The following is a 16,505-nucleotide window of genomic DNA, read 5'->3' as shown; positions in this document are numbered from 1 at the left end:
TGCTGAACTCCACAGCCCAGAGGGAAGGAAGAGCCTTCACACCCCAAAGGATCTTGGGAAAGAAATTTGTTCTGGGAAACCCAGGCAATTACTCAGCAACTATGCTGAGCTGAGCCCTTAATAGGGTCAAGCTTAGTGTCCACACCCAGCAGAGAGGCCTGGAGCTGAGAAGAATCAATCTGAGCCTTGACATTCCACCCCCCCATCCTACAGCCTCACCTCCTTGTCCTCTCATTACCATGGCAGCACCGTCATTAAGTCTCTCCAACCTCCTTCCATTCCAACAATTGCATTATCATAGCTGACCTATTAGCAATTGATCTTCCCCTGATAACGCTTGGTAATTTTTTTGTATGTACTTGTTTTTACATCAGGTGTAAAAGCAAACTTGAGGTGGTTTTCTTCATTCCCTTGGCCAGGCCCCCAGGCAATAGAAACTATCAGTGGGTAGTAGATAGCCAGGGTGTCACTGAGGGGCATAGGCCTGGTACCCAAACCCCATTCATTGTCCCACTCACTGGGCCGTGGGTTGGGGGCCAGGGGACGCTCAGCATGGCAGTGAAGAATTTGGGCTTATGCTAAACATGGGTTCAAGTTCAGAGCTGTGTTCAGACCTAGCTGTGACCTTAGGCATTTAACAGAAGAACTTTTTATTGTTTTTATTGAAAATATGGTCTTCCCTCAGCACCATGGGGAATTGATTCTTCAGGGGAAGATAACAAAATCCGCTATTGCCCAAGTCCCACATGCAAAATGACACGAAATACACACATCCTCCTGCAGCCTCTAGATTACATGCAATATCTAGCGGTGTAACTGAAAGTAGCTGTTGTGCTTTACTGTTAGGAATAATAACAAGAAAATAGCTGTGCCTGTACAGGTTCAGTAGACACAACTGCTTCTTCATCTGTGGCTTGCAACACTGTATTGAACAGTGGCAAAGGAGCCGGATGGAGCCTGATCTCGGCTGTTTGTCAGCCTGGTGTTGGTGCCCACCAGGAGACAGGACCTCCTCGAGGTGGCTTCATTTTTCCCCGGCACACCCACCAGATCATACCAAATCAGCCAGCACATCCCTGGTTGATTTTTCTCTTATACTGTCCTTACCCTCGTGGCCCCTGAAGCCAGTAAAACCATGATTCCTATTATACGGCAAGCCGAAGGAGACTCGCTAAGCTACTCGCTCAAGGATCAGTGGCCGTGCCACCCTTCCTCACTGAGATACGGTGTGTCTGCAGACAGTTTGGGTTGTCACAGCTGGGGTGGGGGTGGGGTGTGACACACAGGTCAAAGCCAAGGATGCTATGCAGCCTGCTGCAGTGCACAGGATAGGCACACCACAGAGCATCAGCAATGAGGGCTGTGGAATCCTGCTTCCACGTGTCGCCACATCTGGCCCCACGTCCCAGAATGAAAGTTGAGGATTATGCGAGATGAAACTACTGGTGCCATGGCCGCAGTGCTAGTAACCAGCAAGATCAGGGTTTGCACTCAGGACTCTGCTTAGTCTATAGGGACACTCTCAGTGCCTGCTGGGGATTGGGTTCTGGGACTGTCCCATGGTACCAAAATCTGAGGGTGCTCAAGTACCTTACATAAAATGGCCTGCTGCTTACCCAAAACAATACCCTGCCCCTTAGTCAGAGGCTGTTGCTCTGAAGGGGACATGGACGGATGCTAGTTGGGCCTGGAAGTTGTGTACATCACTGTGAGTGTTGCCGGGAGCTCTCATTAGCTCTGGGAGCCCTTGGGTACAGGTTACAAAGGGGGTTTTTTTTCTGCCCAGACAACGGCAGATGGCTGTTTTCATTGCAAGTCATTTTCTCACACGCCCCATGCCCCTCCCCACGTGGCCCTATCACAGTTCCTTTTGATTGATGACTGCCTGTTGCCTTTCAGGCCATTGCTCCTTTGCTGGAAAACAACCACCCACCACCAGATCTCTGTGAATTCTTTTGCAAGGTATGGTGTTGCTGTAGTGGGGTAGTGGCTGCAGGAGGCAGCACACTGCTGAGCACACACTGGGGGCAGGGGTTGGGGGTGGGGCTTACACAACCAGGCTAAACCCCAGGCCCACCAGCCTGGGTGTGAGTCCCAGACCCAGAAAGACAGCCTGCAGGCAGCTGCTCTTAGAGTCACTGCCCCTTTTCTGCCAGAAAGGTGTGAGTAAGAGCAGGCTTCTAACCCAGGGGTCTGGGAGGAGCATAAGGCTTTTCTTTAGAATATTCCTGGCTGTCTTGGGAGGCAGTTTGCAGCTGATTTTCTGGGCTCCTGACGTCAGAGCTGGGTTATTCTTAGCTGAGGCTCCTCTGAAAACCGGCTGGCCCACAGCGGGGGCCAGCCACGGGGCTTTCCCTGGATAAGGAAGCTGGCCGAGTGTGCCAGGTCAGCTTGAAGGAGCCACATAGCAGGGTCTCGTGCCCAGGGACCCAGCGCCAGCCTCACGACAGGATTCACACAGTACATACCCTGTCATGCCAGGGCCAGGTGTCCCTCCTTCCCAGAGCACAGCTGGGCAGCCTAAGGGCCGGACCAGCAAACAGATCTGTTTGTGCTTTGCTGTGGGATTGTTTTGGGTAATAACTTGATGTCCTTGGAAAGCATGAGGCCTGATGTGACCACTCCCCAGCACTCAGCACTCCAGGTGCTACTCCTGCTAGTTCATTTCCCTTGTCTTCGTCCCCTCCTGGGTTCCCTGGGCATCTGGGTATGGGACCCCTGTCCCTGTCTATAGCTACACGCTCTGCTGCCCCTTGGGGAGATGCCATGTCTACTGTGATGCAGAAGAACAGGTGTGTATGGGGCGGTGGAGGGATAGGGTGCACCTGTCTCCAGTCCCAGAGTGCTCTGTGTGTTGTGTGCCAGAAGGGAGCTTGAAAGGGAGACAGAACTGCAACATCCTCTTCAGCACTGCCTCTCTACCAGGAGACACACACCTGCTGGCCCAAAGTGCTCAGGGCTCATTTCAGGACCCTATCCCCTTCTTCATGTGGGTGGCCACAGTACACCCTCTGGTCCCAGGGGTGAGCAGTCACTGGGTGTGTGTGTGTGTGTGTGTGTATATACACACACGTGGCAGGATCCACACAGAACTTGCATCTATCTCTGTGTTCCAGGATTAGGCTCCTGAGAGATTAGCCAGCTGCCTCCCTATCTGTCACAGCAGGTCACCTCTCCCCGTGGTCTGTCTAATTTAATCCAGATGTGCGCTATATCCCCTTCTCAAGTTCATAGCTTCTCCCCAGTTTGGTTTCCAAAATATTTGCTAGAACAATGGAACTTTGTTCAAAATAAACCTTCCCTGAGGGTTCTTGGTAACACGGTTTATAAAAGGGTGAAGCAGAAGAAATTGACCTTTGGGCATTCCCTGCTAGAACCTGATAGGTGCCAAAATGCACAGGGAAGAGGGCCGATCTAGGGCAATGGCCTTGAGACTGTCTTCCGTCATGAGTCGGAGCCCAGGGAGGGGCAGTTCACGGGAACAAATCCCTCCCACCCCAGGACCACTCTCAGCAGCTCTCTGAATTTGCCAGGCCCTTCCTGCCAGATTTCCAGGCCTGGAGCCTCAAGATCTGAGTAAAGTTTATTCTCTTGATTTTCTGGAAAAGCCCTCATTTCTCATATCCCAGGTCCGTTGTCCTCATCCAGGGCTTCTGAACTCAGCACCTTCAGGCGCCAAGAGTCCGATAAATGTGTGCAAGACAGTTGGGCATGATGACGCACACTTGTAACTCCAGCATTCAGATGATAGAGGCAGGAGGATCATGAGTTTGAAGCCAGTCTGAGCTACATAGTGAGACCTTGTCGCTGAAAAAAGAGAAAGAAATGAGCCATCGAGCCATGAAAAGACCGAGAGGAACCTCTAATAAATGTTACTAAGTAAAAGAAACCAAACTGAAAAAGCTGCATACTGTCACATTTTAACTGTAGGTTTAGCATCCCTAGTCCTCAAATCAGAAATGCCCCGAAATCTAAAACTTTTTGAGCTCTGACATGGCACCACAAGTGGAAAATTCCATACCTGACAGGTTCTAGGCAAAACATAGGTACACTAAAAATATTATATAAAACTATTCAGACTCAGTGTAAAATATGTAAAATGCAAATGAAACTCATGTTTAGGCCTGGGTCCCGTCCCCAAGGTATCTCATGTATATGCAAACATTCCAGAATCCGAAATGCTTCTGGTCAGGGATGCTCAGCCTCTGTATGCCTTTCTGAGAAAAGCAAGATGAAACAGCATAGGGACCAGGGTTGTCCCTTTAGGGACGGGGAGGAGCACTGGCAGAGCACAGGAATTTGGAGGCAGTAAGCTACTAAAGTGAGGAACAAATGTTGTTACACATTATCCAGACCCACAGAACAGCCACAGCCAAGGGTGGCCCTGGTGCAGACTACAGACTGAGGGAGGCAGTGACTTGCCAGCGTAGGTCCATCGCCTTTTCAAGTGCACCACCATGCAGTGGGATGTTGACAGTGGGAGAAGCTGTGCACCTGTGGGGACAGGGTACATATGGAGCATCAGTATTCTGTGCAATTTTGCTGCAAACCTAAACTGTTCTAAAAGAGTCCTTCAAAAAAAGTAACCTATGCATTGGTAGTCAGCAAGGACAGCCCCACACACCACTGGCCTCACTGACTGCACCCGTTTCTCCCCAGCACTGCAGAGAGCGGCCCCGGTCCATGGTGGTCATTGAGGTGTTCACCCCTGTGGTCCAGAGGATCCTCAAACATAACATGGTGAGTGCCCCAATACCCAGACCATGCATTGGGAGTGGGGGGTGGGCTAGACTGGTGGCCGCATGCCCAGCTGTGCTTTGCCTCAGTTTGAGGGTGGGCTGGCCAGTGGATTCTGTGGAAGGAGTTGGGGGCTTGGTACAGCCTGATCTTGACTGTATTTTTTCTATTAAGGCAGTAGGAAGAATCTTGTCATTGTAGGTAAAAATAACAAATACTGTGGCTGGAGGACATGTCTCTTACGCAGAGGAGTCCCCAGCAAGGCTTTAGGTGTACCCCCTCCAGGACATGGAGCAGGACCCCTTGCTCCTTAAGTGTGGGCTCTGTGCACGGATTTCCTTCCAAAGAACACAGAGTTGAAGAGAGAGTAACTTTATGGTGGGGGAACCTGAACCTGGCAGACACGGTCTCAGCTGGGTGGTCAAGGTCAAATTAACAGTAATGAGTTGCTTTGAAGGTATGGACCTTGACGTAAGTGATGAAAATGACACTGGGCCCTCCTTCCAATGCCCATCACCCCAGTCCAAGCATGAGGAAAAAAACATCACGTGGATCCCAGCTGAGGGACAGTCTCTTAAGGACTGGGGCGTGGCTCAAAAGACCCTGAGTTCAATCCTAAGAACCAACCCCCCTCAAAAAAAAAAAAGAGAAAAGAAGAAAAAGAAAGAAATTTCAAAACTGTCAAGGGCATCAAACCAAAGGAAGGCTGAGAAACCAGCATAGCCTAGGGGAGCTTAATTCTCATGACAAGTAGATTTCACATAGAATAGAAGAAGGACACTAAGGGAAAATAATGGAAATCTGAAGAGTGGTTTTTTTTTTTTTTTTTACAAATACAAAGGCAGAATTGAGTTGTCCACTTGCAGGAATGGGCAGTTGTCATCTCTGTGGCTGTTCCGTCTTCTTTCCACTGAGAGCCACACAAGTCATTATTTTCTCAGTGCTGCTTGTGGGAACTGAGGTTTAATTTAGTGAGCAAGGTCCACTGACTGGCCACTAAGAGTAACTAACAAGTGTCACAGAAACTTACAGTGTGCCTTCCTGGAGCCAGACAGAGCACGGTGCTCCTTAAGCATATGATGCTACTAACTTCGTGGCAGCCCCGTGACATTGTGTGCACAGGACTTTCTGGGACCCAGAAAGGCTGGACAGGGCCCCCCAGGCCTGAGTGAGTGTGCATGAGGGAGATCCAGGCCAGGTGTCTGAGGCTGTCACCTGCATGAGTTCAGCTTGGACTTTGAAGTCACCTGGGCTATGGAAACTCCTCTGAAAAAGAGCAGCCTGGAAAGATACGTCATTTGCCTCTACACCATGCTTCTGGACGGCATGAATAACATGCCCCTTCCGTAGTCAGAAATGAAAGTGGGTGACGCCTGTTCTCCTCCCCTTCCCGCACTTGTGACAGGCATCATTCACGGATTGCAGTGCTCCTCCTGCAGAGCTGGCGGTAGCTTCAGACCCTTTCCTCACAGAGTTCTAGGCAACCATAGCAACCGATCCATGCTGGTACCATAACAAATTCTGTTTACCATTTTCTACCCCAAGTGATTGCAAGCTGTATTACTGAGACTCACTTAGATTTGGGGTAAATTTATTTTTTGTTTTCTGAACACAGGAGAGACACCCCATGCACTTCTTCCTCAAGAACAAGGAAACTTCTCGGGTAGGGAGAATGATTTTTGCTTTAATACAGCTCTGATAGTTTCAGGAAGGGCATTGTCTGGCATTGGCCAGCTGGAGGGGAAGGGTCTCTCCTTTTTGGCTTGAAAATTACTGGTGGGTATGTGAGCTGGGCCCTTTTAAAGGCCAGGGCAAAGGTCCTAGGGTTTTCTTGAGAAGGACTTGAACTTATCAAAGAGCCCCACTGCCAGAGGAACTCAGCCAAGGCAGTGCCTCCTCAGGTACATATGCAGTTTTGCATATTCCTTGGTAGTCAGTAAACCGTTTCCTAAGAGTTCTTTGGAAATGTCTTACTTCAGAGGGAAGAAGTCAACATCCCAATAGCCGTCCAGGACTTGCTTCTCCATACAGCGTCTCCTTTGCATTAGGTTAGTATCACAGGCCTGGAGTAGTTACGATGTGATAATTTCATGGATAGAAGAGCTCTAGGGCAAAATCCAGAATTTACAGTGTCTGGGGTCCTGGCCACAGGCTGTGTCCCTACTTCACCTTTAAGGAGTACCCCGAGAGATCCCAGGCGTTGGGAGTGATCCCTCTTTGCTCTTGACTAGTTACAACCATTAACAGGGTCTGGAGAGGGCTGCAGACAGAGCGTGGAGGACTAGTCGCTCGTGGGAAGAGCAGGCCTCATACAGTGGGAGCTGTGGCTTGGCTGGGCATAGGAGGAGGCAGTCTCACAGGATCCTAGCAGCACAGCAGTGTGGGGATGGAGAATGCAGGATTTTGACATTGGTTCATGTGACAGTGTCTTCATGCCCAGCAGCGTGACTGGATGTACCATTTTGGGGCTACTGCTGTCAACTGGTGTGGAGGCCCAGTCTCTGGCCAGAGAGTGTGCCTAGCCTGTCGCCAGCCCTGTGCCTCTCACATAGCACAGTGACTTCACTCCTAATGTGTGAGGGCCTCGTTGAGAGGCCCTTGAACACTTGGGAGATGGGGGAGTCACACACACGTGGGGACCTGGAATTCCAGGATCCCCCTGTTCTGAGGGCATCACTGCCAGATATATCACGTGCAGCTTTCATGGGTGAACCAACTGGTGCCTACAGAGTCTGTGTTCATCAGTAGGCCGACATAAAAATCAGACACCAGAAGAGAGTCCTTGCATGTGTCACCCGTTGGCTGAATTGTAGCCCAAGAATGACCACAAGTCCTTGTGCCCACGTGCTACTCACTAGTGTTCTTGGGCAAAGGAAGAAGAAGATGTGTCTGTGGCCTTAGTGGACCACTGCGTCATCTGATTTCTGACCTTACAAGGGACAAGTGTCAATATGGGAAGGTCTCCAGATCCTCTGTCATTATTTCCAGTGAAATGACTTGACTATCCAGACGCTCATATCAAGGCTAATGACAACTGCCTTTACCAGGTCTCAGTGTGAGCAGTTCCCAGAGAATCATAAAACCCTAGAGATGGAAGGAGCTAGAGGTGAATTCTCTAAACTTCATTCAGCAGGAGGGACCCTGGGGCCCAGGGAGGGGCTTGGCAGCCTGTGGCCACCAGCTTTCCCATCACCCCTTTTCCAGAAAGCTAGATGACTGTGGGCATCTCCCTCAGTGTGAAAGCAAGATAAAGCACCAACTAGGACTGGCAGAACGGCTCAAGTGGTAGAGTACATGCCTAGCAAGTGTGAGGTCCTGAGTTAAAAAAAAAAGGGCACCTCCCAGTCTTTCCTTCCCTTCCTGTGGGGCCTCATTCTCTAGCCCAGTACTTATACTGTGTGTGTGTGTGTGTGTGTGTGTGTGTGTGTGTGTGTGTGTGTGTGCAGTGTGCTCAGGTCTGCACACATGTCTGTACGCACAGACATGCTTGGTCCTCTGAACTTTCTCCCTGGGTTCTGCACCCTCTGTGGAAGCAAGCAATCGTGTGCAGTGTAAATGAATACTGTCCTCGTGCCCTGAGGCCCCATTTCAGTCCTTTGACTCAAGAAGCAGCGGCAGGCAGCTCAGAGAGTCCTCTTGGGAGTTGGCAGGAGGGTGTGGATGGACCGATGCGGCCAGCTGGAGTTGGGGAGGCCTGTCAGAAAGTCTCTTAGACTTCTGTTCTACAGGCAGGACCCCGGTTCTGGTTGCTTTTTTATTTTGAGCCAGTACTGGGGGTTGAATTTGGAATTTTGCATGTGCCTGGCAAGCAGTTTTTGCATGTGTTCTGCCACTGAGCTGTGCCCCAGCCTGCAGGTTGATTTTTTTTTTAATGGGTTTCACTGAGAAGGGCACAGAGGGTGGCTTTGGGAGATACCAGTATGCCCATGGTTTTATTGGTTGACCACACCCTTTTTCCTGATTAGGGCAAGGTCACGCCCAGATTTTGCCCTGGCTACATAGGTGCCACATAAGGCCAGTGCCTGGCCTCTCTGGCACCCGGCCCTAACCATGGTGTGTGGGTGTGAGCACAGGTGGATGAATCTGAAGGCCCCTCTCTCTGCCTTTGTCTGCAAAAGCCAAGCCTAGCCACCAGCCCCCTCAGGCCAGCCACAGGCAGGCACCGTGCTCTGGTACCTCCGCAGCCTGCCTGCTGACGTGACGCACTGAGGAAGCTGAGAAGACGTCAGCCTCCAATTACATCACTCAGCTGGAGCGGGAGGGATCCTTTGTCCTTGGTCAGAGCCCCTTATTTCAGCGTTGGCTGTGGCTGGGCTCTAGATGCAGCCTCCCCTCCCAGCACCCCTCCCAGCACCGTCTTCTCTAACGCTGTGCAGACCAGCCCTTCCCACCGAGGTAGTGCGCCCTTCTTGCTCCCCTCCAGGGAATGACGTGGTCACATGCAGCCCCTCCCTCCACACCGCCTTCCTTAGGACCTCCACACCCCCGCACACACTCTTCCTTCCTCTACACCCGCCCCTCACACCCCTTCTTTCACATCCCACCCTTATTTGTCCAGCCATCCTGGCACACTCACTTGCTCTCCCTCCCTCCCACCTGCCCCTCCCCCTTTTGCAGTAGGTACTAAGGTTTGAACCTTCCTTGCTAGGCAGGTGCTCCCCCATTTCAGCCATGCCCCCAGCCCTCCAGCCATCCTTTCTTGATCTTCTCTGTCTTCTTTGTCTTTTTTGTGTCCCATGTGCCTTTTTATTTTTTGAGACAGTACTGACTAACTAGCCCAAGCTGGCCTGGAACTCACAATCCTGCTTCAGCCTCCCAGGTGCTGGAGGCACCACTTGGGCTCTGCGCGTGCCTTTTGAGGGTTACTTTTTGTCGTGCCAACAGCACCTGGTCATCAGACTCTCCTTCAGTTTAGTTTATAGCCCTGGTGGCAGCCCAGGTCTGCCTGACATGGGAGGATCCCCTGAGCACATCCTACCTTTAGGCCAGCCTGGCTCATGGGCCACCTGTCATTCCTTCACTCAGGAGGACAAACAGGCATCTCTTTACTGCCACCACACCTAGAGGACACAAGAAGCTAAGATTGGCCAGGGCTGCCTTTGCTTCTGTACTCCCAGTATTCCCTTCAAGTTGATGACCCCACGTGGGACTCTGATTGAGGTCGTAGACAGTAGCTCACAGGAAGCAGGGACCAGAAGCTCCCACGTAGCTACATAAGTTTCCAGCTTGCCTGGAGTGGTTGGAGGCTGGGCTGGACATGAGCCAGTCTGTGTGGTGACTGGCCTCCATCCTCCCACAATTGCTGTGGATCTGGCATCAGGACATTTTGAATGTCTGAATGTCAGGGGTCACTACAGGTGTGGACAAGGGTGTGGCTGGGCCACTCGTGAGAGTCAAAACCTTCCAGGGCTTCATCATGGCCAGTGTCTCCCTGCCTCTGCACTCAGGCTCTGGGCTGGGGCAACTGGTCCCCCTTGGGCCCTCAGCTGCCCCAGCCCCAGCTGGTTGTGCCTCTCAGCTCCCGGCCCCTGCTTTCTCCACAGGACTTTGGGAAGTGCCCGCGACTGAGGCTGTTCACTCAGGAGTACATCCTCGCCTTGAACGAGCTCAATGCAGGGATGGAAGTGGTGAAGAAGTTCATTCAGAGGTATGTCTCCTTCTGGACCCCTCCCTGCCCTGGCCTTGAGCCAGCTTCCCCTCCATCCCAGACCACCTGCTCGGTGGTGCCCAGGGAGGAGCTGGGGTGCCGTTCAGAGACCCTGCAGTAACATCTACAAGGTGCTTCCTGGATCCTCCCAACCATGTGTGGTCTGAGCTGCTTTCTTGCTGTGTGACACTGAGGTAGTCACTGTACCTCTCTGATCCTCTTTTCTCAGGTGTCCCTGAGGGGCTGTTGTGCTAGTAAATGAGATAATACATGAGGAAGCTCCAAATACTGCATGGTCTAGTGGAACTTGGGAAATGGTAGTGGTCATAAGTAAATGCTAGTGTCTCTATTCGGCCTCAGCCATGGTGCTGTGGGTGCTGGGTGTTTGGGAAAGGATTCTGCCCAGGGTCCTGAGAGTCATGCTCGGGAGTGGGAACAGCCCCTTCCCAACCTTAGCAGGAGGCAGCCCCATCCCCTCGCCGTCTGGAGGTTGGTTTCTTTTGAAATTTCCTCTCTGGGCTTCAGTTTCCTCATGTAGAAGATGAGGACCCCGGCACCCACTCCCTCTAGGCAGTGTGCAATTCCGGGGAGCCGGTACAGGAGTGTGAGCTGACGACTGGCTGCCTCACTACCTCCTCTTGTATTTTAAGAACGATGGAGCAACCTGGTTATGCCAGCTCTGAAGCTGTGGGTTTCTGAAGTGTGCCCACCTAACACTCAGTGCATTTCTAAACCTAGGCGCTGTGCCCTTTGCCAGAGCCTGGTGACATCAGGGGTCCTCCCAGACCTACAGCAAATCCATTTTACAGATGAGAAAACTGAGGCACCATGACAAATGACAATAGGTGGCACTGAGGACTTAGCTGAGGTGACCAGAATAATTTTTCTTACAAATGCATACTTCTAAGAATAGTATACAGTCTTGTAGATGGTCATGCCAGAGCCACCAGGTACAAATGTGACCATCCTGGGACATGGGAAATCCTCGGTGCCATTATTGTGGAGGGTATTGTCCCCTTCAAAACTGGATTCCACCCAGGTGCCGCTGTTTGCCACTCACAGCCTAGAATCTGACAAGAGCCTCAGCCAGGACCCCAGCCTTGGTGTCACTGGCTGCACTGCAGGTTCTCAAGACCCCTGTGCTGTGCTGGCAGAACACTGCGTATCACACAGCCCCTGTGCACAGGGGCCCCCACCCCACCCACCCCTGTGCACAGCCCTCCAGCCTCCTCACCATGCTCTACTCTCTTCCAGCATGCACGGCCCCACGGGGCACTGTCCCCACCCCCGGGTCCTGCCCAACCTGGTGGCTGTGTGCCTAGCCGCCATCTACTCCTGCTACGAAGAATTCATCAACAGGTCAGCACTGCTGGGTGGGGCGCCACCCGTCGTGGGCACACGTCACCGGGGAGGGTAGACAGGCCTGGGAAGTAGAGTTGCTTGGGCTGTTCTTGTGGCATTTGCCCAGAGCTCTGGGCCCATGGCACAGGGGCCAGCCTCATGGTGTTGCTGAGAAAGCCACACTGGATCAGCACTGGCAGCTACAGGGCTGTGTCGCACTAGGCTGCAGGAACCAGTGTTGTGCTGAGGGCTGCCCACTGCGGGGTAGGTGACACACTGAGGGTGTGGGGACATGGGCACAGGACGGTGGCGTAGGAGCACGGACGTGGTGTATGGCCTGCGGGAGTTTTCCAAGCTCTGCTGCATGCAGGCGCAGCTGGGGATGGAGCACGTGGGGACGCATATACTATAGGGGAAGCTGCCGAGCAGTTCCTGTGCAGGAGCGTGAGATGTGGGGGGAGGCTGTGCTCTCGGTGCGGTGGAACAGTGAGGTAGCAGTGCCTAGAAGAGGTCGTGGTGGGGCCACAACCTGAGAACGGTCCCCCAAGAGCAAACTCGAAGCCCAGGACTTGGGTGGAAGCAGCTGACTCAGCAATCGTCCCAGGAAACACTGAGGCCAGCCAGTGATGTCGAGTTCCTCAGCAGGTGACCACTGTGGGCTGCTGACATTCAGTCACCCTCCCAGGGGAGTACACTAGGGCGCTTATTCACCAGGTTCCACTCCTCAGTGCACTGGTTGAGGCTGCTCCTGGGCTGCAGAGGGGTGTTCTCAAGGAATTTTCTGCAGTGACCTCTGGAATCATTGGAGGGATGTGTAACATGCCAGCCACAGTGGTGTAGTACACTGCACAACTCCAAGGAGACCATGCTGTCCAGGCACTGCAAGAACTGAGAGTGCAGCAGACATAAGACAAAGACACAAACACACAGACGCACACAGATGTAAATAATAGAGATACAGGTACAGACACACAAACACAGACATACAGATGTGCAGATACACACACACGTGCACAGACCCAACCAGCTCCTGGTCTCAGAGGCCTCTGGCTCATCCAGCCTCCCAGGGCTGCTCTAGACACCTGCTCTGGGCAGGGTGGGTAGGAATGGAGCAGGAAGTGGCATGTCCCAGAGCTTTCCGTCTGTGTCCCCAAGGCCCTGTGTGGGTTCCCTGGAGCAGGGCTTCCACACTAGGAAGCTGTCCTAGTCCCCCGCCCCACCAGGAGATGGTCAGAACTTGGAACACTCATTGCTGATCACGCAGAAGCAGCCATGCTGGCCTTCTCCTGCCATTTTTAACTCAGCACTTATGATCTAGGCCCAATGTGCCCCATGCTGGCCACCCAACAGTGAAGCAGAACACAGCATCTGCCCTTTGGGGGTGGGGGAGGGGGAGTACAGCTGGGAACACAGCTGAGCACGCAGTCCCAGTGCAGCTGGATCAGAGTAAGGACTGAGGGAGCCGGAGGCATGCTGATGCGCTCTGGCAGGGGGTCCCCATCACCCAGGAAGGTTTCAGAAGATTGAGAGCCCCGCTGGACCCGTGACCCAGCTCATCCGCTTTTGTGTATCTTTTGGTCTATTCTCATAAACATATATGTGAATGTTTACAGCAGCATTATTTTTAATAGCCCCAAACTAAAACCTTCCTCGAGTCATGTGTCCCATGACAGCAGAACAGATGAATAAATAAACTCTACGAACACAACACAAGACATGTATTTAGCAGCAAGCATGAAGGACCCAGCACAGCAAGCCAGCCAGGTGTGAGCTAAGACGTCGTATTGAGCAAAAATGCCAACCCCAAACAGTAACGTTCTGTGTGGATTTTTTTCTTTTACAAGAGGCTCAAGACTAGGCAAAAACTGTGACAACAGAGGTCAGAGCAGTGGCCACCTCCGAGGTGGGGCTGTGGGGCCAGGGCCTGGAGAACTGCTGGGTTCCTGGAGGTATTTGGTAAACCAGTGGTTCTCACCTGGGGCAGTTTTCCTCCCATGGGGTGTCTGGCAGTGTCCACACTGTGCTGGTTGCAACAAAAGGCTCCTGGCATCTACTGGGTAGAAGTTTGGGACACTGCCATCCATACTGCTATGAGCAGGACAGCCCTGCCACACAGAGCCGTCTGGCCCCAAGTGCCAGCAGAGCCGAGTTGCAGAGCCCTGCTCTGGATGGGCATCACTCTTGAGGAACATGGGAAAATTCACTCAGCACACTTTGCCTTCCCCCGTGCATGCTGTGCCCGAGGTGTGAGCTGTCCTACTTCCTGCTGTCTTGGGAGGCACGTCTCTTCCTGCCCTGCCATCAGTGGTGGATGTGGTTGATGGCACGCTGGCTCCTGGAGGCCAGTTGAAGTGGAAATATTTACACCAAGGAAACGAGCATCTCTGTCCTGGAGGCAGGTTTTAGGTGTTCCTTAGCATGCTGCAGGAGGATGCCAGGCCCCCTTCTGCCATTCTGATTTCATGGGCAACCCTGGCTTTGTTTGCTTTTGCTTTGACTCCCAAGGCCAGAGTTGAGAACTGTAGCTGGCACTTAAGAAGATCTTCTGGGAGGCCATATGGAAGGGGGTCGAGACTTCCTGGCAGTTAGCAATTGAGAGGCAGAGAGGGGGTGATCCAGTCAGAGAGAACTGCTTATGCAAAGGCCTGGAGGTGAGAGAGTTGCCAGTGTCACAATAGATTTCCATCTGTTGTCCCAGAATCACCTGGACTGCCACTTTAAAATGCATAATCCTAAGAGCCAGCACTCAGGAGGCTGAGGCACGAGGATCTTGAGTTCGAGGCCAGCCTGGGCTACGTAGTGACCCTGTCTCAACAAAACAAAAACAAAAAAACCAGAATCCTGACACAGCATTGCTGGACTAGGGACCCAGGAATTTGCATCCTTTATTGTGCAGGTGATTCTGTACCCACGGAAGGTGGAGCACCTGTGCAGGGAGAAGCAACAGGAAATTAGTGTGCCTGGGGCAGAGGAGGGAGGCAGAAGGTGGAGTTGTAGGGGGAGGCAGGCCCAGGTGTGGGGAGACCGGCAGAGTGCACCTTCTCAGGCCTCCCATACCTCCTGAGCTCTCCTGGGGCTCCACCGGGTTCAAGTTCAGCAAGCTAGTCTGCGCCCAAGACTGCAGACTGACAGGCTGCTGTACGTGCCTGGGTTGGGAACCGCAACACTGTGTTTCAGTGGTGAAATATATGAACAGTGGGTTTAAGTAGAGGAGGAACACAAAGCCGTTTCCCTTCCAGCTGCTCCAGATGGACGATGGGCTGGAGGGGTACAGCCTTGGGGACTGTCAGATTGGAGGCACAGGAAGGGTGACATGGGTCCTGCCAGCTCTTGCCCAGTCAGGTCATAACTCCAGGCTTGGCACAGCCAAATCCCCTGGGAGTCCACAGGAGTTCAGATCCCAGCTGATGCTGTAACTTCCAGTTGTCATCCCAGAAGCCTGGTGCTGCCATGTTTCCCGGGCTCAGGTCCCTCATGGCCCATTGGTCAGTCCTGCCCAGATAAAGCACAGTGTCCTCGGAGCATCCACAGTGCTCTCTACAAGCACACAATGTACCCACATGCAGAACAGACAGCTTGACCCAGGTTAGTGTGGCTTTCTGGAAAATCACCGATCAGAGCCAAACAGCCTTGAAAATCTACTCCCAAATCCAGCAAAGGCAAACAGAGGGAAATGGAGTATGAGCGTTTGGGGAGCAAACGAGGTCTGAACTGAAGGAGCTGTTCAGGCCACCCCGCCCCCCAACAGACCACACACAGTTTTCCATCCTCCATAGAACTTATGGGCTGAGCCAATGGATTGTTTTCCCCAGCGAAGTTAAAAGTGTATTTATTAAACTCCCTTGGTGGGCTCAGCTCAGCCCTAGCTTGTAGCAGGTGTGAGATGGATTCAGACCCTCCCTGTGCATGAGCTCTGAGTTTTACACATGGCTCCCAGAGCTGCCACACAGAACACAGTGCATGGCCCAACTCTGCACCCCAGAGCATCTACTCTTTGGAGGTACAGTGCACATGTTGCATGTTTGGGAAGGGCCTGAATGAGCAGCTGTTTTTAATCACTCCATGGTGCTTGGAGCCATTTGGAGCCTAGGATCTCAACCTTGACCCTATATGGAATTGCTGCTGTCAGGCCTCACTCTAGAGATGCTGAGGTCATGGGCTCCAGGATGTTTGGAAGTGTCCTTGGGTCCTGATGTCCAGGGAGGATGCTGGTGGTAGGAAGAAATAAGAGGGAGCTCCTGGATCATGGGACCTGCATGGAGCCCTCAGGGATCCCAGAAGATAACCCTAGTGGAAGGAGCCAGAGTTGTGTAGTCAGATCCAGGTCCCTGGACTCATGAGCCACGGGATCAAGGGCAGGCCCCTGGGAGCATTTTTCTCACCTGTGGCTTAGAGCTGGTGACTGAGCCTGCGTAGCAGTACTGTCAGCATGGACACCATTATGCTGATCTGGGAGACCCCACAGCTCCTGCCACAGCCCGGCAGGATGCACCTGTGGGAGCTGGGTGTACTCGTAAGCACTCTGTGTGACAAGGAACTTTACCAGGTCAGGGCTCCAACAAGTCCTAATGTAAAGCAGCCTAATTTTACTGTTTGACCACATGTTTTCCAAACAAATGTGACATAGCACCCTATCCTCAGTTACCAGCCAGTGACAACCAGGGGAAGCATTGCTGCTCCTGGCATCTAGAGGGGTGAGGCAAGAGGGCCCACAGACTGGAATTGTGGGGTTTGGGAGCCATTGAGGTGGGCCCTGGGCTGATACTGCACTTTCTCACTT

At 52.5% G+C, this 16,505-nt stretch overlaps 1 protein-coding gene across 3 annotated transcripts in view; it reads left to right on the top strand.

Annotated features, from left to right (window-relative positions):
* Positions 1-16,505, top strand: part of Cmip (c-Maf inducing protein) — a 204,081-nt gene that overhangs the window by 161,210 nt on the left and 26,366 nt on the right. For 2 of the 3 annotated variants that reach the window (XM_074055585.1, XM_074055586.1), the window contains 5 exons: positions 1,900-1,962; positions 4,660-4,740; positions 6,353-6,400; positions 10,281-10,384; positions 11,639-11,743. In XM_074055585.1, the coding sequence (XP_073911686.1) occupies positions 1,900-1,962; positions 4,660-4,740; positions 6,353-6,400; positions 10,281-10,384; positions 11,639-11,743 (401 nt within the window). The remainder of the gene's footprint in view (positions 1-1,899; positions 1,963-4,659; positions 4,741-6,352; positions 6,401-10,280; positions 10,385-11,638; positions 11,744-16,505) is intronic. The other variant, XM_020179750.2, reaches the window with a different exon arrangement.

This window comes from Castor canadensis, chromosome 15, assembly GCF_047511655.1.
Source record: "Castor canadensis chromosome 15, mCasCan1.hap1v2, whole genome shotgun sequence".
Taxonomy (NCBI): Eukaryota; Metazoa; Chordata; class Mammalia; order Rodentia; family Castoridae; genus Castor; species Castor canadensis.
Note: the sequence above shows the minus strand (reverse complement) of the source record. Positions and strands in the feature narration are given on the sequence as shown.